This window comes from Megascapheus bottae, chromosome 13, assembly GCF_031878675.1.
Source record: "Megascapheus bottae isolate mThoBot1 chromosome 13, mThoBot2.hap1, whole genome shotgun sequence".
NCBI lineage: Eukaryota > Metazoa > Chordata > Mammalia > Rodentia > Geomyidae > Megascapheus > Megascapheus bottae.
Window position 1 is genome coordinate 38,591,967 of NC_143521.1, and position 27,429 is coordinate 38,619,395.

At 37.9% G+C, this 27,429-nt stretch overlaps 1 protein-coding gene across 5 annotated transcripts in view; it reads right to left on the reverse strand.

The window, feature by feature from the left end:
• Klhl5 (kelch like family member 5) overlaps nt 1-27,429 on the reverse strand; it is a 57,874-nt gene that overhangs the window by 6,439 nt on the left and 24,006 nt on the right. For all 5 annotated transcript variants that reach the window (XM_090343711.1, XM_090343710.1, XM_090343713.1 and 2 more), the window contains 6 exons: nt 22,592-22,771; nt 19,204-19,340; nt 18,554-18,750; nt 13,900-14,112; nt 7,626-7,812; nt 3,662-3,886 (listed from right to left, as the gene is read on the reverse strand). In XM_090343711.1, coding sequence (XP_090199837.1) covers nt 3,662-3,886; nt 7,626-7,812; nt 13,900-14,112; nt 18,554-18,750; nt 19,204-19,340; nt 22,592-22,771 — 1,139 coding nt within the window. The remainder of the gene's footprint in view (nt 1-3,661; nt 3,887-7,625; nt 7,813-13,899; nt 14,113-18,553; nt 18,751-19,203; nt 19,341-22,591; nt 22,772-27,429) is intronic.

Consider the following 27,429-nt stretch of genomic DNA (forward strand, 5'->3'; position numbering starts at 1 on the left):
TCTATTAAAGTTTCTACTAAGTGCTATGTACTCAATAGAACATAACAGATCAGGACTACATCCTTATGCATCAACGCAATCCTACGTTTTAGTCAGGAAATAGACATGAAATAGATATTAGAAAGTGCTAATTAAAAATTTCTGCATGGACCGGGAGTTTGGCCTAGTGGTTAAAGTCTTTGCCTAGCATGCATGAAGACCCAGGTTCGATTCCTCGGTACCACATACATAGAAAAAAGCCGGAAGTGGTGCTGAGGCTCAAGTGGTAGAGCTCTAGCCTTGAGAAAAGTCCAAGGACAGTGCTCAGGCCCTGAGCTCAAGCCCAGGACTGGCAAAAAAAAAAAAAAAATTTCTGCAAAGTAAAATGATAAAGTCAGAAGAAATGCAAATGACAGAATGCCACTGAATAGAAACATGGATGCAATGAAGAGCAGACATGGAGCTGTCTGGGGGAAGAGAAGATGAGGCAGAGGGAAGAGAATGTGCAAAGGACATGAGGCATGCATAGTGTGTCTCAAGTACAGCAAGGTGGTCAGTTTGGTTGAGCACGGGAGCATGTAGGAAGGCCGAGAATTTAATTTTGAATGAGCCTGAGATCCAGCAGAAGGTTTTGAGAAGAGTGTGACATGACCATGGCCAAGTGAGACAGACAAATACCACCTGAAGAACAAAAAATCCTTTGTAATTCAATCATGTTATACTTCGTCTATCATGGCCAAATAAAAATATTCATCACTCATCTATGACCCAAAGCAATGCATTATTTCACTCAGTAGTCACATATTGAGTACTGACTGTTCAGGGTTTATAATCTATATGTAAGATAGCAATCTCTGGTATCTGTAGGTATGTGCTACCAAGAGCCCCCCATTGGTGAGAACTGGACAGAACTGAGGGTGCAGATTCAGTGCTGTACTGCGGATGCCTGGTTGGGTTTTTTTCCATAGCCCTACCCCCCTGTCTGTTAAAAAAAATATCATCCTGTCAATAAATCTCAAAGTTTAGCTTAATTATTTTAACAATTAAGAACATCTACTTCTACCTTTCATTTGGGAGGCATACTGTATTTTCATAAAATCAAGGGCAGGGTAACTCTCAGTGGATCAAATCATGATTTAAACACCCTGGTGATAATGCAGCCAGGTCCCTCCCACCAAATGAGCTGCATAATACATGTAAGGGAATTAAAAATTTATTATCTTTGAAATTTTGATTTTTAAAAATTTGGTTTTGATCACAGTTGGCCAAAATTACATATAATAAATCTACAAATAAGGTATGTTTACTATCTATAAAATAGCAATGTACATGTATAGGTCTATATTACCAGTTGTATAGACAACGCACACATATTTCATATGCATGTATATGTAGTAAGGACATATTTAAAATGTGTGCATAGAAAGAAGAAAAAAGTTCCAGCTAGTCTACCCCTTAAACAATGACTCTGAAAATACATTTTAGTAGTAGAAGCCCTTTTTCAAATGAAGTGTTTATAAAAATCCCACATATGGAGAAATGAGTGATACTTAAAGTATATTCCATTCATGGGCTGAGTAGCACAAAATACAATTAGACTATCAGCAATCAAATTCTATTACTGTAAGAATTTATACTAAATTATAATTAAGGAAGAAGTATGCAGCTATATTACAATGACTTTGGATTTTATGCTAAGTGACAACTTATACTCATCCTTAAAATATATTCTCCAGGATGGAGGTGTAGCTCAGTGGAATTATCCTTGCCCAGCATGCACAAGGTGCTGGGTTCAGTCCCAAGCACAGTAAACACAAATACACACCCAACTACTTTGTGTTTACTATATAATAGCTGATTTTATAGACTCCAAAGTAATATTTTATAGTTTTCTTTGTTATAATTCCTATAAATTTTAAGTCCCTTTGCTTGTTATCTTAGTCCTAACCCTCTCGTTTTGCTTCCTTATCAAATCTGAAACTTAAAAGTCACTTTTCATTGAGGGCTGGGGAGTTGGGGAATGTAGATCGTGATAGAGTACTTACCTAGTATATATGAGGCTCTGGGTTCCAGGGACTCATATACAAAAGTAAAGGAGGTGGTGTGGGAGAGAATCTTTCAATGAATTTTAAGTACATTCAGAAGAATCCCTGCTCACTTAATCTTTCACTGTACCTATCACCATACCAATTTATAGTCCTAAATAATTTTCATTTTTGGTGACTCAACTTTTGGATAGTCTCTTCTCTGATGCTCTGTGGCAAAGAGCTCAACTATGCCTTTGTTGCCTCTAAGCTATGGTGTGTGTGTGTGTGTGTGTGTGTGTGTGAGAGAGAGAGAGAGAGAGAGAGAGAGAGAGAGAGAGAGAGAGAGAGAGAGAGAGAGAGAGAGAGAGAGAGAGAGAGAGAGACAGAGAGAGAGAGAGAGACACCTGGATCTTGAACTCAAGGTCTGGGTGCTGCCCTTAAACTATTTTGCTCATGACTGACACTCTACCACTTTAGCTATAGCTCTATTTTGGGCTTTTTGGTGGTTAATTGTTGAGAAATATCTTACAAACTTTCTTGCCTGAGCTGTCTTAGACTCTAGATCCTAAGATCTGTCTTCTGAGTAGCTAAGACTACAGGTTGAGCCACCAGTGCATGCAACCATCTTTTATAATGATCTATCAAGCTCTTTAATGGAATTGTTTTAAACCTTTCATAAACTGCAATGAGTTGACAATGTGATAACAAATTCTTCCTCTGAATTTATGACTTTTTGCAGTGTGATTCTACAGTTTCTCACATAAGTAGGAATCCTACTGGAAGATAGTTATATAAAAGACTGGGTGAGCCTGCTTTCCAACTGGGCACATGTGGCTGAGTTGGCTCTGTTGCCCAAGCCTCTACTCGGCTAGCCACTGGACATTACAGGTCACCCAGGAAACCTGCCTGTCCATCACAGACCATGAAAATTCAGCAGAGATAATGCAAAGCAGCAGAGCTCTAAGGCATGTAAGACCAAAAGAACTGCCCAGCTTCTATTTTCTATAGTGAAAGCTGGGTGATATACCACATTTGAAGACCCAGCTAATTTTATTTCTATACCTTTAATTCTCATTAAGAAATTATTTTTATTTTGCCAAGAAAAGGCCTTAAATTCTTTTGTATGCATCTCCTTCACATGTATAATTTCAGAACAAACAGTAAGGCATATAAAGCCCATGCTAACCAAGTCTGTTTAGCAACTTACTGAAAAAAAGAAGGAAAATCTTGATTACATTCTTGGTGCTATCTCAATATTTTTCTGGGTTTTCAATTCACTTCTGCTTAAGACCCAGAGAATATACATTTATATGAAAAACAGTAATACTGGAGAGTTTTAATAAGCACTCTACCTCAGCTAGATTACAATAATGGCCGAATTAGAACACATACATGAAAGGTGGGCCTGCTGGACCATCACACTCCCACAATACCCCGGGTAGCCATGTTTTCACTGTGCTGGGGGCTGCCCGTTTGGTGGATGAATTTGTGAGCTTTGCTTCTCTGTCTCTGATAATAGGAAGCCCGAGAGGGAATGCTTGGTGACGGGCTACTATCAACACGGCTGCCACATTAGCCTTCTCCCTGGACAGAAGGCAAATGCTATGGAAGCCTCATCTAAGCCATCCTGAGTGAATCGGCACAGTTCCACTTACCAAGGCCGTGTCTATGTGTAGACATAGGAGGCATCACACTCCAAGTTTTTGTTTTGGGGTTGTAGCACTCTACAGTATTCAAAGTTTTCAGTCCGTCTCTGCCTCCAACCACGTACAGCTTGTCATCTAACACTGCGACACCGAACTGTAGCCTCCTCCCATTCATATTCGCGACTGGAGTCCACATATTTGTACGGAGATCATACTTTTCAATACTTGTTGCTCCTTAATAGTAACATAGAGGTTATATAGACAAATGTTCCACTACTATTGACTACTTTGTGAAATTATATATATGAGTATAATTTGTTACCATTAACAGAACTACTTTTACGGTTCCCAGGAAGCCTCTGTACAATCTGGTCCCTCTGTACCTACGTAACTTCTCTCTTACCATTCTCCTGGCACATTCTAGATCAAGCAGGGAAGGGTTATCAGTCAAAAGAGACAGAAGGGTGATATTCAAGAGTGGGAGGAACTTAGGAGGCTGAGATCTGAGGATTGCAGTTCAAAGCCAGCCCAAGCACTGAAAACTGTAGACTCTTATCTCCAATTAACCACTAGAAAAGAGAGAGTGGCGCTGAGGCTCAAAGGGTTAGGGCGGTAGCCTTAAAGTGAAGCATAGCAGGCCCAGAGTTCATGCCCCATGACCGCCTTCCCCACCCCACACACAAAGAATGGGAGGAAAGAAGCAAAGTTTAGAGGTTGAATGCCTACAGCAGGCAGGTATGCCTGTAGCATTGAATACTACTGGAGGATCCAGTACAAGGAAAAGTAGAAAGCATGGTCAGAGTAAGTGACATGGAGGTCATCAGTGATGGTTTTATTTGGGTGGCTTTTCTGGACACTGAGTTGGGAGGAGGAGGGCAGACCATAAATAAACCTAATGAGGTCTGTGAAGAAACAATACAGGTTAGGAGACAGAAACTAGTAAGATGATGGACAGAAAATGGCAAGTAAAAGTTGCTATCCGGGGCTGTGAGTTTGGCCTAGTGTTAGTGTGCTTGCCTAGTATGCACAGAGACTGGGGTTCTATTCCTCGGTACCACATATATATAGAAAAAGCCAGAAATGGTGCTGTTGCTCAAGTGGCAGAGCTCTAGCCTTGAGAAAGCCCAAGGACAGTCTCAGGCCCTGAGTTCAAGGTCTAGGACGGGCAAAAAAAGTTGCTATTCAATGTTCATGGAAAGCCTCTTTGCTAAGCTGACATTTGAGAAGACGTTGACCTGCCTTGGTGAATGAATAATTTGAATAATTTCTGTCAGGAACTTCGTTAGTTGGGTTGGAACATCCAAATGATAGATAATATCAACACAGTATCACTGACATTAAATGAAGAGGCTAATGAAGGGGGGTGGGTATGCTTGTAATTCTAGCTAGTGATGGGCTAGGGAAGACCCAAGGATTGAAGTTCAAGGCCTAGACCAAAAAAAAAAAAAAAAATAGTGAGACCAACAAATCAGCTGGGTGTGGTGGCATAAACTTATATAAGCTACTTGAGAGAATTATGGTCCAGGCTGACTCGAGCAAAAAATGCTAAGCTCTATCTGAAAAGTAATTAAAGCAAAAGGGCTAGAGGCCTAGTTCAAGTGGTAGAGCACGTCCTTAGTATATGTGAGCCCTGGGTTCAAACTCCAATGCTACAAAAAATTAGATAGAAAAGATAGACAGACATAAGGCCAATGGTGGCTGGAACAGAAGTGAGGGAAGGAGCTAAGATGGAAAAGAAGAAAGCTGAAGTGGAAAGGTAGCTGGAGGCCAGAAGGGTATTGTTGTGGGATGAAGATTATCAGCAGTGGGCCAATGCACTCTGTGAGATCCTGTTGCAGCCAGTAGCATCTTCTATGGTGCCCAATGTCATTACTTTCACTAGAAATATTAAATATTCCAAGGATGAAACAAAGAATTCACAGGTGCCTTGAGCCAAGACTTCTGAAATGCCTACGTTTTACATTTGCTTCCTATGTATGCATGCCTTTCTCCCTGAGTTAAGAGTAAACTAAGCCAGGCTTGGTGGCTCACGCCTGTAATCCTAGCTACTCAGGAGGCTGAGATCTGAGGAGCAAGGTTCAAAGTCAGCCCAGGCACAAAAGGACCTGAGACTCTTACCTCCAATTAACCTCTAGAAAAGGAAGTGGGGCTTGGTTCAAGGGTAAGGTGGTAGCCTTGAGCTGAAGAGCTCAGGGCCAGGGCCCAGGCCTCCCCCCAAAAAGAGAGAAGTGGAGGAAAAGGTAGGGGCCATACACTCTCTCATAAAAACAACCCCCCCACCCCTGCAAACAATAGAACCATCAAATCTAGAAGTTAACATTTTACAATACTATTATTTACTATAGATCTTATTTGGATTTTGCCATTTGTCTCAACTGACAGTAAAAGAAAATCTGCAGTGATACATTACAATAGTTGACACATACCAGGGCTTGGATTTAGGGGCTTCATGCTCCACTTGCTTGCTTGGTGGATGCTTTACCACTTGAGTCATGCTCCAGACTTTATTAGGGCTTTTCTTTTGAGAGGAGTCTTCTGAACTTTTTTCCTTGGGCTGGCCTGAAACCAATCCTCCCCATCTATATCTTTTGCATAGCTGGGATGACAGGTGCACACCACAGTGTGCAGGGATTGGATGAGATTTGGGGATCTCACCAACTTTTGCCCTGATAGGCTGTAACTGTGATCCTCTCATATCTATCTCTCAATCAGCTATGATCACAGATAGGAGCCACTGGCGTGCCTAGTCTGACACTGACATTTTTCTTTTTTTTAAATACTGCAGACAGACAAGCTATTTAGTAGGAAGAGTATTCTCAACAAGACCTTTCACTCCTATGATCAGAGATGTACACTTTTGGCAAGAGGGCACAGATGAGCTGCTAAGTTATTGACAATACATTTTCTTAGGACACATGCTGCTGCATATCTCACCACTAGTGACATGAGCCTGATCTTTGGTTGTATGTCAGTTTTCTCTGCTGTAAAGATCCTATTTTACTCCTTGGTAACAAATTAGCAGGTACCTGGTGATACACTGTGAGTAAATACCCTACCCTGTTCCTGAACCTTGACCCAGAAGTCCTCAGCTTCTACTGATTGCTGACTGAAGTATAAAATGAATGTTCCTTATCCAAACTAGTTGGGACCAAAAATGTCTCAGATGAAGGTCCGCAGATTTTGGAGCATCTGCACAGCCATTCCTGGCTGGGCATCCCTATTTCAAATATCCAAATTCTGAAATGCTCCAAAATCTGAAAGTTTTTGAGTGTCAAGGCTGCTCCAAGAGTTTCTGACTGTGGAACATCACAAATTTCTGAGTAAGGACCCTCAGGCTGTATTCTGATGGTCACCCAAGATTCATTTTTCTAACCATATCTTTCCTTCTACATTAGCTGGCAGTCAACTAACTGTAAGGAAGAGATTGTCCATCTTCAATTTTTTTTTTTTTTTTTTTGTGGGTCATGGAGCTTGAACTTGGCCTGGGTGCTGTCCCTGAGCTCTTCAGCTCATGGCTACTACCCCCACCCTTGAGCCAAGCCCTATTTCCTGTTTTCTAGAGGTTAATTGGAGATAAGAGGTCATTTTTGTGCATGGGCTGGCTTTGAACTTTGATCCTCAGATCTCAGCCTCCTGAGTAGCTAGGATTATGAGCCACCACACCCAGCTTCAGTCTTCATTTGTGTCAAGACACTAATTTAGGAACTTACTGTCATTGACAATCATTGCTTACTTTGGTGCCCTAGTCACTTCAGGCTTGGACAGTGGGGGGCCAAAAACGACTCTATGAGTCTGTGACCAAATCCCCCATTCCTTGAGTATCTTCATACATTTTGGCACTCTGGTTAGTTCAGGCTCACCTTGTTCTTTACCTGCCCTGGTTATGTATCCAGCCATGTATCTAAAGAACTCTGGGTCATATATTTAATTTAGTGAAATTCCCTGCCCCCTGTTCCTCCAAATAAAAAAATACCTTTAGTTGAGTCCATTCCTCCAACTGCAAATAAAGTACCAACTGTTGACTTTCTAGGCTTTGTCCGAGGACTCTGTAACATAGGTCTTCTCTCTGGTAGTAAATGATATTTCATTGCTTCCATAATGAGTTTCTGACATTCTATGTCATCTCGAAAAAGTACATTATTTTCCATGTCTGCTAGAAACTACAAAAGAATAGCATACATATTGAGTCACTAAGAAAATACGTTATAGAATAAATGATGTTTTCAAATAGAAACTATCTCACTTATTCAAGGCACTATTTTTTCTTAGTTGAAAAAAAAAACATGCTTCCATTTCTTGGGGTTCATTTCAATAGATAGTATTTTAAGTATTCAGAGAAGTTATACCTTTAGGTTCCTCCCCTTAGGGTATCCTCCTTCACACTCTTAGACTGTGTGTGAATGCCTATCAAGTCAATATGTTAAAACATTATTAGTTAATACATATTACTTTACATGTATACATTTTAACATGTATACATTTTATACTTATATTTAATATAGATTTTACATATTTTATATTTTTTGCTTTTCTTTTACTCTTTTTTTTGTACATCTGTCAGTATGATCACTGCACCTTTTTCTCTTAAATTATTGAGGTAGGGGCTAGGAGTTTGGCCTAGTGATGATAGAGTGCTTGCCTAGCATGCACAAACACCTGAATTTGATTCCTCAGTACCACATACATAGAAAAGATAGATGTGGTGCTGCAGCTCAAGTGGTAGAGCTCTAGCCCTGAGAATGCTCAAGGACAGTGCTCAGGCCCTGAGTTTAAACCCCCAGGACTGGGAAAAAAAAGAAAAAAAAATAAATTCTTGAGGTAATAATTATCTTGACAGATTTCCTGACAATTATTCCTGTTTTCTTGGAAAAAGACCCTATCCTTTGATACATTATAGCTGTTTTTGGCAACATATTTCTTTACAATTTTATTAAGGCATCTTTTTTCATTGCTATTATAAAGATGATGTATGGGGGGGTTACAGTTATATAAGTCAGGTAAAGAGTCTATTTCTTTTTGGACCATGTCATGCCTTCCTTCTCTCTCTCCCAGTTCTTCCCTCTTATCTCCACCCACAAGTTGCATAGTTTAGTTTCAATATAGTGTCTAGTGAGTACCACTAATGCATTTGTTGTTCACCCTTTATCCTCCTTTCTGTAACCCCCTTACCATCCCAAAGACACATAAATAAACAGGCAAGAATAAAAACATTTCCATCCTATTACCTGGAGTCTTTTTTTTTGGTGGGTCATGGGCTTGAACTCTGGGCCTGGGCGCTGACCCTGAGTTCTTCAGCTCAAGGCTACTGTCTACCCCTGGAGGAGACACAACCCCACTTCCAATTTTCTAGTGATTAATTGGAGATAAGAGTTTCATGTCTTTAGTGCCTGAGCTAGTGCCTTGATCCTCAGATCTCAGCCTCCTGAGTAGCTAGAATTACAGGCGTGAACCACCACACCTGGCTCTGGAGTTCAGATAAATATTATTTTATATGATCAAAGGCACATAGGCATTGAGCCTATGTATTCTTCTCCTAAGAATATTCTCCTTTGGTTTCACTGTATGTGGAAGCCTAGAATCCTGTATAATTTATCATGTTCCAGGGTATTTTAGATCTTCCATATGAGAGAAAAAAAATGTTAAGGCATCTTTTAAATATCAGAATTAATCTACTTTAAGTAAACAATCCAATGATTTCTTTTTGTAAATTTACCAAAACGTGCAGTGATTCCCATGAAACAGTTCTGGTGCATTACTGCTAATCCCTCAGGGCAGATGTCCACATACACCTCATCCCTTCTACAGCACTCATCTCCTGTCCAACAGTTATGTCTCTACAGATTGGTCTCTTTTGAACTTTTCATATAAAGTCATCCAGTTTTCTGCTTTTTCTTTACACAGCATGGTTTTGGGTTTGTCTGTGTTAAGCATGAACTGGGGTGTCACATCTTTTTATAGTGGTAACACCCCATGGCATCACAGTGAATGTAGCTTCACTCACTACCTGGTAGACACAGCTTGTTCCAGGATAGGGTTTTCTAAGTAAAGCTGCTAAGGAAACTTGTGCTAAGGAAGCACTGGGTACATACCTATGTACACTTAGTGGGTCACATGTTGAATTGGTTGAATTAAAAAATTTTTAACTATTTCCCCCCAAACAGTTTCTCTGTTTTGTGCTTCTCCAGCACTAGACGAGACCTGTTTCTGCACATCCTTGTTAGCAATTCTACATCACTGTATTTTAGTCTGTGGAATATGTAAAAAAAAAGGTAGTCTTAGTTTGCATTTCCTTAATGACTAATTACACTGAGTTATGTTTAGCCAGGAGTGGTGCTGTGGCTCAAGCAGTAGAGCTCTATCCTTGAGAAAGTCCAAGGACAGTGCTCAGGCTCTGATGAACATGTTAAATTAAGTTGAGGAAAAATAAAAAGTTTTGTAATTCAAACTTATAATTCAGGACACCATTGTGAACACTGACAATTTAAGTGTTAAGATATTTTAAATAATGTATGTATGCCCTAGTATTTTCTGTACCTTGTTTAAAATTTGATCAAGTCTACAAGTTTGTCTTCTCTGTAGCTCCTAATGTTTATACTTCATTCTTCTTGAACTTGTACTGACTTTTTAATAATATTCAAGGCAAAAGTAAAATAAAAGGACCACCAAAAATTTCTCTTTTCAAATATTTAGTTTTTCTTTTTAAAGTCATATTATAATGACCACTTGGTAGAGGATTATAATTTACTCATATTATTTCTTTTGAAGTGCACTGGGATTTGTGTGCTTGCCAGGCTTGAGCCCATTTGCTTTAGTTATTTTTTTAATGTTTATAGGGGACTAGCCTGGGCTACAATCCCATTTATGCTTCCTGCATAGCTGGGATGGTAGGCATACACAACCACATACAGCTTTCACTGATTGACATAGGCTAGCCTTGAAATATAGTGTTCTGGTTTCTCAAGTAATTAGGATTACAGGAATAAGATACTATGCTTGGCCATATTACTTGTTAACACCAGAGATAATATAATAAAATTATCATATGTAAGTTGAACCCCTTCTAGCTATGCTAAATAGGTTTTATATTAACAAAGCAGGGTAAAAATTTTATTCAGTTGGTTATCACTGAGGAAAAACCTTTTCTCTAGATTAGATTCTCTAGATTATTAAACCTAACTCAATTTTAAAAAATAGTTATTACTTGATAGACACTACACGATTTTTTTGTCAGTCCTGGGACTTGAACTCAGGGCCTGGGCATTGTCCTTGGGCTTTCTCAAGGCTAGCACTCTACCACTTGAGCCACAGTACCACTTCTGGCTTTTTATGTGTATGTGGTACCAAGGAATTGAACCTAGGGCTTGGTGCATGCTAGGCAAGCACTCTACCACTAGGCCATTTTCCCAGCATATTACACAATTTTAACAACTCTTATATTTTCTTTTTTTGGGCATGGGGGAGGCTTGGTCTCAGGGCTTAACTCAGGGCTTGAGCACTGTCCCTGAGCTCTTTTGCTCAAGGCTCTAGCACTCTGAGTCAAAACCACTTCTGGTTGGAGATAAGAGTCTCATACATTTTCCTGACTGGGCTGGCTTTGGACTGTGTTCCTCAGATCTCAGGCTCCTGAGTAGCTAGGAATATAGGCGTGAGCCACCAGTGCCCAGCTTTCCCTACCCTTTGAAACAGCACCTACAACAAAATCTAACATTTGCTTTTAGTAACTTTTTTTTGGCCAATCCTGGGCTTGAGCTCAGGGCCTGAGCACTGTCTTTGGACTTTCTCAAGGCTAGAGCTCTACCACTTGAGCCTCAGCACCACTTCTGGCTTTTTCCTATGTATGTGGTCCCGAGGAATCAAACCTGGGTCTTCATGCATGCTAGACAAGCACTCTACCACTAGGCCAAACTCCCGACCTGTAACTTTTTTTTTAGCTTTTTTAAGTAACTAATTACTTCAAAACTTTACTTGGTAACTAATTCTGCAATCTTACCCTTTACTTGATAAAAGTGAAAGGTAAGCCAAAATCCAAAAACCAAAGCAAAATCATCACCAGTATCTCCAAGTGTCAAAATACCATAGTCCTGTATTATCACCATAACAAAGAAACATGATTGTACAAATTATTCAGAAATGTGGCCAAATCGATGCAGTCTCTCCTTCCAGTGACGTTGCATACGGATGGTGGGTCTCAAAGGTGAGGTCATATCAAACCACTGGAAGACCTACACATCACAGCTGGATAGCACCCACTTCACAGTTTCATATTCAGTAGTTGTGGGAGAGGCCTCATAATTTGAATTTCAATGCATTCCCACATGTTGCTGATCCTACCCTTCGAGAAACTGTTGAGAAACTACAGCTTTTCCCTCCTACTCTTACGGGTCTTCTCAGCAAAATCTGATATTAACACTTCCTCTTTCTGAAATTTAGAATCAATTTCTAGTTAATTGAGCTAGGCTTGGGAATAACCAATGAGCATTAGTAACTGCTAGCAAACCATCTCTAACATTCATGTTTTCGTTGCCAGTGCCATTCTCTTGTCTTTGGTTCAACAATCTAAATAAGGAGTTTTCAATTTTGTTTTTCATAGACTCATGGAGGATTAAGATGCCAAAAAATTCTGGAAACATGATTCTCCCACGTCCTTCTCTACATCCAGCCTAGTTCTTCATCCATGTTCCTTGCCTCACGAGAGCAGCTCCATTAATGTTGTCATGATTTGGGGATGTAGGATGATTTGGGGGTCTGTCCCTTAGCTTTTTTTTCCCTTACAGTTGGTGCTCTACCACTAGAACTAGACATCCACTTTGGCTTTTTAGTGGTTAATTAGAGACACAAATTTCACAAACTTTCTTGTGCAGGCTGGCTTCAAACCATAATCCACAGGTACCTGCCACCTGAATAGCAAGATTGTAAGTATAAACCACTGGTACCCAGCTTCACATTAGTTTTTAGTCAGTTCTTTCATCTCACCACACCTAGTAATTTTAATCATAGTATGCTCTATATGAATAACTAAAAAGGAACAGACTCTACTTAAGAGTTTAAATTTCACTTCTGCTTCTCATTAACTCTATGATGTTAGCCAAGAATCAAAGCCAAAAAAAAAAAAAAAACCCATATAAAATACTACGGTACAGAAGGATGGGTATTATGCAATCACTGTGAATTTAAACATATGGTTTTTCTTTTTTGGTTTGTTATTTCATTTGTACCACAGGATTTGGAATAAATCATCTCTAAAGTTGCTTTCAACTCTAAGAAGAACTTACGGACATGATTATCTGCAGAATCTGGGATAGCAGGCATGTTAAAGGTCTATGAGAATCATGCAACTATAGCAAATAGAAATATTTGAAGCTGCAAAACTGTAGTAAATTTTCATGGTTACTTAATTACATAGATTCCTCAAAATGCCTAATAGGATTTTAAAGTTTTATACTATTTCAAAAATTTGCTAGATTAGAGTATTAAATGAACTCCTTTCTTTTTAAATCTAATCACAAGAGAAGTATTTTATTATGTCATTTTTCCTGAATTGCTATGAATTCAGAAAGTTTTATCCTGTAAATTATACTTCTAAATATTCTACTTCCAAAGAGAGCAGTAGTTCTTGTAAAGCACCAGCATTAACTGTTTTCTTTGTTAAGGCAAAGTAATTTTTTGCTTATATTAGCAGGGGATAATGTATTATTACGTAAAATTATGTATGTATATATGTTAGATCTGAGTGTACTGAATGTACCAGTTAGGTGTCTCTTCATTCTTACAACATTCTTATTTCACAGAACCCGTGAGACAAATCAGAAAGATGTTCCCTCTACTTGACAGATGAGGAAACGGAGCTGTATGAGTATAGCTGGAATAATTATATCATATATATGTGTATGTGTATATATGTATATACATATATATAAAAAATATATATGTATATATATATAACTAGAATCCAGCAGTTAACTGATACTGAATAAACACATAACAAATGAATGAATCCATATTTTCTAGTTCTTGGAGTTCAGGGTTTCTTTTAGTACCCATTTCCCTCTAGTTGGTAGGGCAGGTTTATAGCTGAGTCAATTAAAATTATGAACTCAAAATGAAGACTGCTAATTAATTGATGCAATTTAGGTAGTATAGTCAAACCTCTAGATTGAAAATGTAAGTAGAATTTTGTAATTTTATTATCTTTAACAGACTAGGCAATGGGAAAAATCCCCATAAACAAGTACCTCCTAACTAATTACCTGAGGTGCAAGCAGAGGTAGTCTAATATAAGCCAAAAGCTTGCTGAGATCTTTCCGTCGTTGCTCCAGATCATGCCGGACCCAAGTCAGGAGTGCATTCAGTATGGTCTCCTCATTAGGAATGTTCATGTCATCACTGGCCAGGAGCTTTGCAATCTCACTGGCAGGGAGTAGCACGAACTCCTGGTTTCTGATTACTTCCATAAAATGTTCCTAGAGAAAAAACAATGGCAGATAAATAATGTTGATCCCTTTGGTCATCACAGTTTATTTTATTTTATTTTTTGCCAGTCCTTGGTTACTTTTTTTCCCCTCGTGGCTAGTGCTCTGCCACTTGAGCCACAGTGGAGCTCACACCTGTAATCCTAATTACTCAGGAGGCTGAGATCTGAGGATGGCAATTCAAAGCCAGCTCACACACTAAAGATTGTGAGACTTTGATCTCCAACTAACCACTAAAAAATGGAAAGTGGGACTGTAGGGTAGGGTAGCTTTGAGTTGAAAAGCTCAGGAATTCAATGCCCATGCCCAGAGTTCAAGCCCCACAACCAACCAAAAAAAAAAAAAAAGATGTTAAAAGTTGGCTAAATTAGATGCTCAAACAAAATTTATACTTCAGACCTTACAGTGTATTGCCACTTACTGGGAAGGAAACAACAGAAACACTGAAATTACAATTATATTGCTGAACATAAATAAGGAAAACTAAAGTGTGGTACCAGTACATTTTATAAATGAATCTGTGGCATTTAGGGACTGATTTGCCCATATTAGGTAATAATTCTGACAAGGCTTTTGGAGATAGAAAAAATGAATGAGATACTGAGATGTAGGACACCTTAATATCAGAAGTTAGTTTGGCTCTGTGGTTGCTGTGGTTGCTGAAGAATTGAGGCTATGGCACTTTGCCTGGTGAGGCATATCTATAATAACAGCACTCAGGAGATGAAGTCGGGAGGAACATGAGTTCTAGGCTAGCCTTGACTACATATCAAGTTTGAGGCCAACCTGGAGTAGGTAGCTAGACCCTGTTTCAAGCAAAGCAAACACATATACCCCAAAAAGAACTTAGGTAATGGTGAAGCCAAATTCCTGGATTACTAGATAAGCTTCAAGTTATTTGTGTTACCCAGAAATCACCCCCAGGCTAGCCAGACTTCTTCAGACAATTTTAGACCACAGCCTTTTCATACCCTACCTGAGAAAAATATGTACCCTAAAACCAAATTGGCCTTTGTTGTTGTTTTTGTTATTTTTTGAGACAAAATCTTATTATTAGTCCAGGCTATACCTGAACAGACTATCTTCCTGCCTCCTAAATTACAGGTATGTACCACTACGCCTGTATCAAAAGTATTATATAAGACTACCAGTGACACTAGGTCTATTTTGAAAACCTGAAGCTCTTTTACTGATTTGTGCAGTTATTTTGTTCACAGGAGAAAGAACTAAAGCAAAAGTTTATAATGAGAAAGGTCTGAGGACCAGGACCTTAGATGAAGATGACCCAATCCAGGCTGCACATGAGAAACATGTCCTCTATAATTTGAAATGGAATACCAGAAATGCTCTTAGGTGTGAGATGACTTCTACAGGTTGTTATGCTGTGTAATTCAGAGAACCTCCCTGCCTTGAAGCTTTAGAAGTCTCAAAACATGGACAGTTAACACTGCTAGCAAAACTGCAAATGCTGGACATGTGTGGTCCCTTCATGTTTCTTATCCTTCTTAAAGTACTATCCCTAGCTCACTATAGGGTTCCAGTAAAGTAGCTGTTTAAATCAGAGCTAGATATAAGGTCTGTCAATAACTACCTTTTATATTGAAATGAAAATCATATATTCTATTTAGCCTGTGGTAATCTGAGTGAGATACTGACATAATAGATCTTACGGTGACATTTCTTTCTTCAACAGAAATTTTCCAGAGGAAAATCATTCATAAATAATTAACTAAATCCAATCGCTCTAATTCATCATGGTTTGTTAAAACATATTCAAATGAATCTATTTTAAGTGATTGATGATCATTTTCAGAAATATACTTTAATAAAATTTCAGTGCTGGAATGGCTTCAAGCAAACTATTCTGCTCAACTGTATAACTGACATAAAATTATTTGATAATACTCACAATAAAAGCTATAAAAATGAGGGCCGGGAGTTTGGCCTAGTGGTTAAAGTGCTTGCCTAGCATGCACAAAGACCCGGGTTCGATTCCTTGGTACCACACACATATAAAAAAGCTGGAAGTGGTGCTGAGGCTCAAGTGGTAGAGCTCTAGCCTTGAGAAAGTCCAAGGACAGTGCTCAGGCCCTGAGCTCAAGCCCAGGACTGGGAAAAAAAAAAAAAAAAAAAAAAGCTATAAAAATGTTAAAACTGGCCAGGCACACTGGCTCATGCCTATACTCCTAGCTATTCAGGAGGCTGAGATCTGAGGATCTAGTAGCTAGGATTACAAGTATGAGCCACAGTGCCCAGCTTTTACTTCACATTTTAAAATGTTTTAGAGTACAAGAAATATATATGCCACTAAAAGCTTGCTAGAATGGCACCCTTTCCCTTTTGGAATAGTTTGTAAGAAAATAAAATTACTGAGGAATTTAAACTGCACACTGAATTTTGCTATACATTTTTATTCAGTTCCCATAGCAACAATTCAAATCAGACAATCTGCCTCTAAATTACTTGTTATTAGAATTTTACTTTATCACCATTCAAACTAAGTAATGTTAAGTAATGACCTTGAAGGAAAAAAAAAAACCTCTACCACAACTAAAATTGGCTATAAAAATAGTTTAAAAAACATCCAGCTAATTTAAATTTAATTTATGTCTAGGCTTAAAGCAGCAATCATGCCTCTACTGTAAACAACAGGAATGACCTAAATGCATGCAAATGTTTTCAAATGAGAAATGCTCCTGTGTAGGAAAGAAATATTAAGTTATAATGAGAGGGCATTTCAATAAGTTATTAGGAAGAAAAAAACCCATCTCTCTAAAAGTATTTGAATCTACAAGTGTAAGGTTATAATATCTAAAAAGAAGAACTAAATAATATGAGACACTTATCTCCAATTAACCACTAGAGAACGGGGCTGTGGCTCAAGGGGTAGGGCAGTAGCCTTGAGCTGAAGAGCTCAGGGGCAGTGCTCAGGCTCACAGTTCAAGTCCCATAACAGACAAAAAAAAAAAAAAAAAGTAAAGGAAAAAAAAGCAAGAAATATTTGCAGAACATTATACTGATTCTCTATATTACTGTCCTATTATACAGTCTCTTACTTTTTTACTTGAGGCCCAGTTATTATCCTTGAGAATGTGATTAAACCATAAAAGTTGTGGTTTTATGGGAATCCTATTGAGTTGAATAGTGTAAATATAAACAGTGTCACCAATTGATGTGATTTCACTTACTGTCTGAGTTCCTGATGTGCCAATCACTGCTTTGAATGTCAAACTCAATTCACTCGTTAATCCTCACTTCAAGCTTATCTTTCCAACAGTTTGCAAACATCTATTCATCTACTGAAAAAGTTATTCAAGCTTTTCCAATTCTTAACTCTAATGAAAATTCCCAAAATACTGTCAATCTCTTCACAGATAAACCAACTCAGTAATAGCACAGAGGCGGGAGAACTATGATGTAGATGTGATCCGCAATGTAAGCAAGTACATGCAGGTACACCAATGTTCACATTCTTTTTTCTCTTAGGATTTGTGCTTCCCTAGTTGAAACTCTTAAAGCAACACTCTTAAACCATTGCCTAAGATAGTATGGCGCGATGGGCAGTCCATAATAAAATCTACACATCTTCCTTCCCTTGTAGCCTCTACTATTAAGACTGGCCCTAATAATATGCCTTGAACACATGCTCTTTTCTTATTATCTGACATCAATCCATATTCCATTACCCTTTAAGCTACCAATCAGAACCTCTCTATGATATATTTTTAAGCACATAATAAGAAAATTGCTCTACATGGCTACAAGTACTTCATAAATATAATTAAATTTATCCTTAAGAAAAGTCTCCCACTTAATTCTCTTATTGTTGGTATTAGCACTGTATCAATACATCAACCACTATTCCCTATTTCCATCAATGTATATGTTGATAATTATGAGAATCATCTATGGGCTGCAAAATAAAATACTTGGTGTACTCCTGATTTAAAGATTTGGGCCAAGAGTTTGGCCTAGTGGTAGAGTGCTTGCCTAGCACGCAAGATGACCGGGGTTCGATTCCTCGGTACCACATACATAGAAAAAAGCTGGAAGTGGCGCTGAGGCTCAAGTGATAGAGCTCTATCTTTGAGAAAGTCTAAGGACAATGCTCAGGCCCTGAGCTCAAGCCCAGGACTGGCAAAACAAACAAACAAACAATATAGAAAAAGGAAAAGAAAAAAGAAAGCTGCAGATCTGAAATAGTCCTAGGCCACTGCCCTGCTTCTTAATGACTGTAGAAACTTAGGTCTTAACTTATCTGTCAGTACCAATATTGCTTAGTGCTTTCCCCCTTCATAATTCTCTGAAAATATGACATACCAGACCGTGAACCTGAACCGCAAGATGCACAGCAAAGCCATGTGAAAATAGAACATGAAGACAAGGGATAAGGTAAAGAAGTAATGCTTTCCTACTTTCAAACAATACATACCATCGTATAATTGTGAGCCACTTTATGCAAATCTGTACAACCTTGGGCATCAGCAAAAGAACGGATTCCAAGACAGTTAGATGGATGAAGCTGTTTCATTAAAAACTTACAGCATGCTTCTACAACCTGTGAAAGCTGAAGGAGACAGGCTGTGGACAACAGGCACTCAATATTATCTTCTTTCAATTCTAGGCGGCCTTAATGATAAGAAAAAGTATTATTAATTAGGGAACTTCATAAATCTTCTCGATAAAATAACTGAGGGGAACAGTAATATTTATAAATAAGAACTTATGGCATATATTGCAGATTTAGAATGTTTAAGACATTCCAGAAAGAAATAAAATATATATACAAGCTCTTTTGTGACCTCTACTAAAACAAAAACAACCCCTCACCCCAATTCAACATTTTAAAATAATGCACTGGTTGGTAACTACGTAAGTCTCAAATTCTAAACAGAAAATTTTGACTAATTATATTACTCATCTAATTGTATATTACTATTTTAACATGCTATAACCATTTTAAAGATTCTAATATTGTGATTTTGACCTATCCAAGGTATCATGATATGATGATGACAATAGCAGAACTAGACAACTAGTTTACCTCTAAATGGCTTTAACTTACATTTTCAGGCTTATTACCTGTATATGCATACTGAATCAAGGCCCATAATGAGTTTGGTTCTACACCTTCCATTTTAATTTCTTCTTGTCTTGCCTCTCTGACATCGTTAGTAAACATTGCAGCGAAATAATCTGAGACAGAGGAGAGCACCAATCTGAGAACACATTGGGAAAAAAAAAATCAATGAGCATATTACTACTAGTGCTCATTTACATGCTTTATCTTCTCTTTTCATTTGCTACTTAGTACAAGTTACTGGGAAACTCATCTTAACTTTGACAAATTGGCTTTATGCTCTACTTCCTTCCTCTGAATAATAAATTACCATTACTGAAAATTTTCTGCTGAGATAATGATTTATCTGCTCACTATGCAAATACCACATTATCACATCAAGAAAAAAAGCTATGAGCATTAAGTCTGTCTGTCTGTCTGTCTGTCTATCTATCTGTCTATCTTGTTGGTCATGGGGCTGGAATTCTGCCTGTCAGCTTAAGGCTAGCGCTCTACCATTTGAGCCATAGTGCCACTTCCAATTTTCTGGTGTGGTTAATTGGATATAAGAGTTTTCATGCTGACTTTGAATTGTGATCCTCAGATCTCAGCCTCATGAAGTAACTAGGATTACAGGAGTGAGCGAATGGCACCTGGCCTCAACCAGATATATATATATATATATATGTATATGTATACACATATATATATATATTTTTTTTTAAATGTAAAGGTTGTTTTCTGCTTTTGTTTGTTTGTTTGTTTGGCCTGGGTGCTATCTTGGTCTGGCTTCAAAACAATCACGATCCTCAGATCTCAGCCTCTTGCTTAACTAGGATTACAAGCATGAGGCACTGGTGCCCAGTTCTGTTCACCATTTTTGAAGATAACATGAGCCAAGTGTTAGTAGAAGTAGTAAATATTTAAGAGAAAATCTGAAAATGATTTTACTAAGCTATTTGTTTTACTTTTGTAACATTTTAATTATTGTAGTATATGTGTTCTAATACACAATTATATTATTTATAATACTATAAAACTATTACATTTAAAACTTGCAATGCCGAGCATAGTGGCTCTTGCCTGTAATCCTAGCTACTTAGGAGACTGAGATCTGAGGATCATGGTTCAAAGTCAGCAAGGGCACTAAAAAGTCTATGAGACTCTTATCTCCAATTAACTACCAGTGGTGCTGTGGCTCAATGGGTAGGGTAGTAGCCTTGAGCTGAAGAGCTCAGGGATAATGCCTAGGCCCAGAGTTCAAATCCCATGACCCAAACAACAACAACAACAACAACAACAACAACAACAACAAAAACTTATAGTATGTTATACTATAGTACGTCTGTCAAATTTCTGAGCCATATTTGTTTTACATATAAAAATATATATCACATGTACTACATATTTTATATAAACACACACACACACACACACACACACACACACACACACACACACACGCACCCCTCTTTCCACTTATGTGTCTTGCAAGGATTCCTCACAATACTGTCAGATTTTTAAATTTCTGGCTATTTACAAGATGTTAACTGCTATCTCATGGTTGTTTTAACAGTCCTTCTCCTGATTGCTAGTGTGGTTGAAGAGTTTTTCAAATATTTGCTGGCTGTCCTGGATCCTTCTTTGAAGAGCTGCCCATTCATCCCTCCCCTGTCTGACATATGCTCTTCCTCCCTCTCTTCCCTTTTTTTGGGGGCTGGGGCGGGGGGGAGAGTAATGGGACTTGAAATCTGTCTGGGCACTATCCCTGAGATTTTCAGCTCAAGGCTACTGCCCTACCCTTAGTCAAGCCCCACTTTCCATTTTCTAGAGGTTAACTGAAATAAGAGTCTCAGGTCCTTTTGTGTCTGGCCTGGCTTTGAACCTTGATCCTTAGATCTCAGCCCTCTGAGTTGCTAGGATTACAGATGTGAGCCACTGCGCCTGACTGGTTTTGAGATTCTTCTATGAAATTTTTGTTAACATTTGCCATATCTTCTTTAATAAACACATGTTCATCACACAGACTTCCTGTCATAGATTATAGTAATATCTCATTAATGCTGATAACTGTAACACTAAACTCATTCTTTCCAATGCTTTTGCTTCTACTTTGTAGGGTTTTACAAAAACTTTTGGAACAGTGTTAATTAGTGTTAAAAGGCATTAAAGAAAAACCCTCTAGGTTCACAGTGGTAATTAATGATGAGCAACGGAATACAGACAGAACTGTGAGAAGAAAATGAACTGTTCTTTAAAAAAATTGTTATAGTATCTCACTTTGTTATCTGGTATATTGGATATATTTGTATTTGGTTATTTTAAATTGGATAGGGAAGGGGGGAAATCAAGATGAGGGGTGGGGATGGGGGGGAGGGAAATGGGGACCAAGACATGTGAAAGGGTATCAATGTATGGGAATTAATGCACCTTCTATCTGGCAAATATCATGAAACCCTTCTATTAATTACAATAAAAAATATATGAAAAAAATAAAATAAAATAAATTTAAAAAAAAGAAAAAAATGTCTTTTCATTTAAATGCATCCAAGATGTTTTTCCTAATACCATTTTTCATACTTTTTAGAGTTTGGAAAACAGAAACTGGGATAAAGATGAATGTTTTAAAATGTTAGGACAGGAATGTAGCTCAGTGGTAAGTACAAGTTTAAATCAGCAGCACTTAGATAAATAACCTAAAAACTGTTCAGACTTTTGCAACTGTTTCCTTTACTTTTCTTTTTTGCCAGTCTTGGGGCTTGAACATAGGGCCTGAGCACTGTCCTTGAGCTTTCTGAAGGCTAGAGCCCAACCACTTGAGTCACAGCACTACTTCCAGCTTTTTTTCTATGTATGTTGTACCAAAGAGTCGAACTTGGGTCTTTGTGCATGCTAGGCAAGCACTCTACCACTAGGCCAAACTCCCAGTCTGCAACTCTGTTTTGCTTTTAACTACCCACCAACTCTAATTATCATTAAGTTTATTTAAAGAGTTCAATAGCTTAGACAGGTATGATTGTGTGTATTTGTGTACTCAGGAGGCTAAGGCAGGAGGACTGAAAGTTTGACTCAAGCTTGAACCATATAATAAGAGTCTCAGAAAACAAAACAAAACTAACAGTATTTATTTAATAAGTAGAATACGATGTGAAAGGTGCTTACAATAATAGCCATAATTTATAGCAAACAATATTGACTGATCTGGGGTTAATGTGTTCTCTTTTTGTACTTCTCCAAAGACAAAAACAACCTCTTATGCTCATTTAATGTGTGGTAACTTCCTATGTTCTTGGAAATTCCATGAGACATACTTGGGACCAAAATCATAACAGCTAATCAGCATAAATTACCTCACCATCTATAACTGAATTATCTAGGAAATATTTCACATAGTTAGAAATGAGAAGTTACCTGTGAGCTGGAATTCTTCGATCACCAGCAACTAAAATTACATCACATAACTGTTTATGTCTCAAATAGTTTTCCATTTTTTTAAATGTTTGCTCAGCATGATTAAGGGCTTGAAAAAATTCATCTGATGAACATGGTTCCATGGTATGGCAAGACGATGTCTGACTACTATTGGAAGTCCTGAAAAGAAAGAAAACACATTTTGAAATAGTACTATCACACTGAAAATATGTTTCCTAGTAAGCCCTGTTAAAGCCTTCAATTGTATTGGAAAAGACAATGCCAATAGATATTAATGTATGGTCACTCAACATGGTTTTTTTTATAGTTAGATATGTCAGGTAATGAGTACATTCTTTGGGGACAATGTTCTTCCTTCCTTCCTTCATTCTCTCCCCATTTTTAATTCCTGTCCTCACTCACAGGTTCTATAAGTCATTTTTCACATAGTGCCTACTGAGTTCCACTGCTGCACTTGTTTTAAGGCAGGATTTGATATTTAGCCAGGCTTACCTCAAACTTATGATCCACCTCCCTCAGCCTTCCAAATGCTGGGATTACAGACACGGGACACACCAGGCCTACACCGACTACTTTTGCCTTTTAAAATCAATGGAAGCTCAAATCATTTGGATGTCTATAAACACTGAGTTGAATGAGTCATTTACCTGCTAGCTAACAGTTACATATATTCTCTATAGAGCCATGTTATATTACAATTGATAGCCCTATCCCTAACACTGTATTTAAGTAATCATTAAGTAATCATTCTGTTCGTATGTCTAAAGGCAACAAAGCAATTAAAATGTTTTGGATGTATAAATTCTAGTCTTCCTTTACTTAAAAATGGTCTATTTATGAAATATAGTTCATTTACTAAGTACAGTGTCATAAAAGCAAGTGTTACAAGTCTTCTGATTCCCTTGCTAGTCCTCAAAAGGTCAGGTAGCCCATAATGTATATTAAATGCTAGATTAATGCAGAACCCAGGTTTACACCATGGTTTAAAGTTTGCATATTATAATTTGAGAAGCATGTTTGCCACCAAATCTGACTTTCCTAGATATTCGAAGACAAGTAACTCATACCTATTGGTTATGCAATCAACAAAAGCTACCAGTTTAGTTGCCACTTCTTATCACAATTTAAAGATATTGAGATTCTAGTGAGTGCTTTGCTGTAACAAGTTTCTTTATATCTTGAGATTTTTCTTAAGACAACTGTCTAATAATCTATTAGAAACAAAAAAGACATTGAAACTTTTTTTTTTTTTTTTGCCAGTCCTAGGGCTTGAACTCAGAGCCTGAGTACTGTCCTTGGATTTTCTAAAGGCTAGAGCTCTACCATAGCACCACTTCCAGCTTTTTTCTATGTATGTGTTATGGAGGAATTGAACCCGGGTCTTCGTGCATGCTAGGCAAGCACTCTACCACTAGGCCAAACTTCTGGCCCCGAAACTTTTCCCTTTTTAAAGCCAAGAGAATTAAATACGTTGTCAAGAGTTGCAGTATTTATTCATGGCAGAAAAGGCTATTGTAGAGACTACACTGTGATCATTGAAACCATTCTTTCACTCTTAGGATTATAGCCATGACAGCATTTCCCAGGCTCTCTTGCAGGTAGATATGGTCTTATGATGGAAATGAATTGTTAACACAAAGTTTACTTAGCTGCTGTGGTTAAGAGCAGCATGACTGTCCTATACTTCTCCACCTACATGCTGACTGGAGAAGACTGGGGTCTTAGATGAAGGTAGCAAGGACAAGAAACAAGCAAGATTGAAGCAAGATTATGCTCACAAGAACACTTATATTGGACTGAGATTTATATATTTCTGAAGTTAGCAATACTTTGACTAATGTTCTCTCAGTGCCCTGTATCTTCAATGATTTATAAGCAAAAAGGTAGCCTTGAGCTAAAGAGCTCAGGGATAGGCCAAGGCCAAGTTCAAGCCCCATGACCTACAACAAACAAACAAACAAACAAACAAACAAACAAACAAAAAACCCCCAACATCATCAATAATCTCAGTAGGAGAAAAAAATCTACTTTTTGTAAGCTACAAATTCCTTTAAAAACAAAGTAAATAAATCATTTCCTTCTTAGCATTCCTATATATTTATAGCATATTTCTTACATCTCACTTTAAATTGTCAGTAAGGACAAGGACAAAACAATGAGTTAGTTGGTTAGTTTTTCAGTGAACTGTCACCATTCAAACATAAGTACTTATGATCTTGAATTCTGAAAAAAAATTTTATAATATTTCCATCTTTCATTATTACAGACAAACCTGGATGCTGATTTAAGCCTAATTACTGGCTACATAATCTCATTTCAGTGTTTTTGGTTCAGACCCTGAAATAAATCAGTATACCATAAGGGGGCCCTCTGGCCTGGGCCCCACTTCCTGAGGTTCATTTACTAGGTGAACCCTGATCCCTATTATTTAGAAACCCTATAGGTAATCTTAACATCTCTCTCAGGCTGAGGACTGCCAGTACACACCTAATTTTAAGAGGTGAGTATAGTACAAAGTCAGTCTATGTTGACCCATTGTTCAAACCACTGACTTACACAATGAATACTTTACTCCATATACTCATAAACTGAATTTCCCTGAATATAATTTAACAATACTAATTACCAACATAAATTAAATTATCTATTGTTTTCAAAATGAGCCTATAAGTAAAACACTATTGATATACATAAACATTAAGAAAAACCCTATACTTCTAAAATAACACTTTAAACTTCTTTATTTGCTGTCAAATCTTCAACTGCTATGGCATGTTAAATGAACAAGGAGACATTTCATAGTGTGGGTATAGCAATCAAGTGATCACTTTCCCTGTTCCAAATGCAAGTCAAAAGAAGTGTAAGGCCAGGGGGTCAGAGTCTCATACCTGCAATCCTAGCTATTCAGGAGGCTGAGGTCTGAGGATCACAGTTCAAAGCCATCCCAGGCATGAAAGTCAATGAGACTCTTATCTCCAATTAACCACCAGAAAACCATAAGTGGCACTGTGGCTCAAGTGGTAGAGTGCTAACCTGAGCTAAAGAGCTCAGGGACAGTGTCCAGGCCCTGGGTTAAAGCCCCACAATTGACCAAAAAAACAAAAAAAAAAAGAGTATAAGAGCTGGAAGTGGCAAGTGGTGGAGTACTTGTCTAGCAAGCACATGGTCCTCACTTCAATTTCCAGTGTTGGCCAAAAAAAGTGCAAGTTTTTCATTTGAATCCTATAGAAAAATGAAACTATCACCTATGAAAGATCATACAAGAGCAAGCAACAGAATTATTCAACACATTTGAACAGGTGCATATAGCTTTATGACAATTCTTGTTTTTATTTATAAAGACATCTAGGATTTTGGAAAGGCAATTAAAAAAAGAACTTGTGGGCCAGGAGTGTGGCCTAGTTAGTAGTAGAGTGCTTGCCTAGCATGTGCAAAGTCTTGGGTTTGCTTCCTCATTACCACATACACAGAAAAAGTCAGAAGTGGTGCTGTGGCTCAAGTAGTAGAGTGCTAGCCTTGAAAAAGCCCAAGGACAGTGCCCAGGCCGTGACTTCAAACCCTAGGACGGGGCAAAAAAAAAAGAAAAAGAAAAAAAGAATTTGTTTAGACAAAGAATTTACTGCTCATCATATAACTCTAGATGATTAAATTATGGTTTATAGTTTAATGTAATTTAATACAATGCCATACATAATTTTCACAAGTAGAAAAATTTAGTCCTTCATTAATTCAGTCATTTAATTCAACTGCCTTATTTTGCAGATGAGAACATTTGAGATCCCAATAGCCAAAGCCTGGATTAGATGATATTTAGAGCTGGTCAAATTATCTATGAGGAAATGGAAATTCTTGTTTACTTTTACACTGTGGCAACAGTTCAAGGACTGACAGGAGAATGGACATTTTTAAAGATTTTAGACAAAAGTCCAAAGCAGTACCTTAGCTAGGTGTAAGAACAAGTATCACAGGTTTCTTAGTGATCACATCCCTATCCCGGACTAAACTTTCTGATTTCTGATGGATGACGTGCATCCTCCCTATTGTTTTTCCTATGTTTTAGCTTGGTCATGAGAATCTGCACTAGGTGTCCCCCCCGCCCCCCCCCACACTCCACCCTGCACCCCTGCTTACCCCTTTGTCCCTTTTGTTTGACAGTCTTGCTACATACTCAGGCTAGCCGGGGGGGAAATCATAATTCTCCAAGCTTCTGCCTATTGAGTGCTGGTGTTAGAAGAATGCCACCAAACCTGACTCTATATCACACCTGACTTTGTTCCATTTCATGGATTAAAAACAAAACTAGAGCCTGCTCATGCCTGTAATGCTAACTACTCAGGAAGCTGAGATCTGAAGATCCCAGTTCAAAGCCAGCCCAGGCAGAAAGTCCAAGAGACTCTTATCTCTAATTAACTTCTAGAAAATGGGAAGTATGCTTGACGTAAGGGGTAGGAGTGGTAAGCCCTGAGCTGAAGAGCTCAAGAGACCATGCCCAGAGACACACAAAATAAACAAACAAAAAACTAATTTAAAAAATATCTTTCAATGAGTATAAAGAGGTTTTAACTCAACACATCAATTTATGTGTATAATGCATCTTGATCAGTGTGACCCCTTCTACCACAAAAATCTTGGGTATTTAAAATTTTTTATTTAGCATTAAAAACTGAGTTTTATCTAGATCTATAGCATCATAGTTGAACAGAAGACATAAAAACTAATTTTATAAAACTAATATATACAGACAAAAACAAAATAAACAATATGGACCTAGGGTTGCTACATCCTAATCTTAAAATCTCAGAGGGATGAGGTATTTC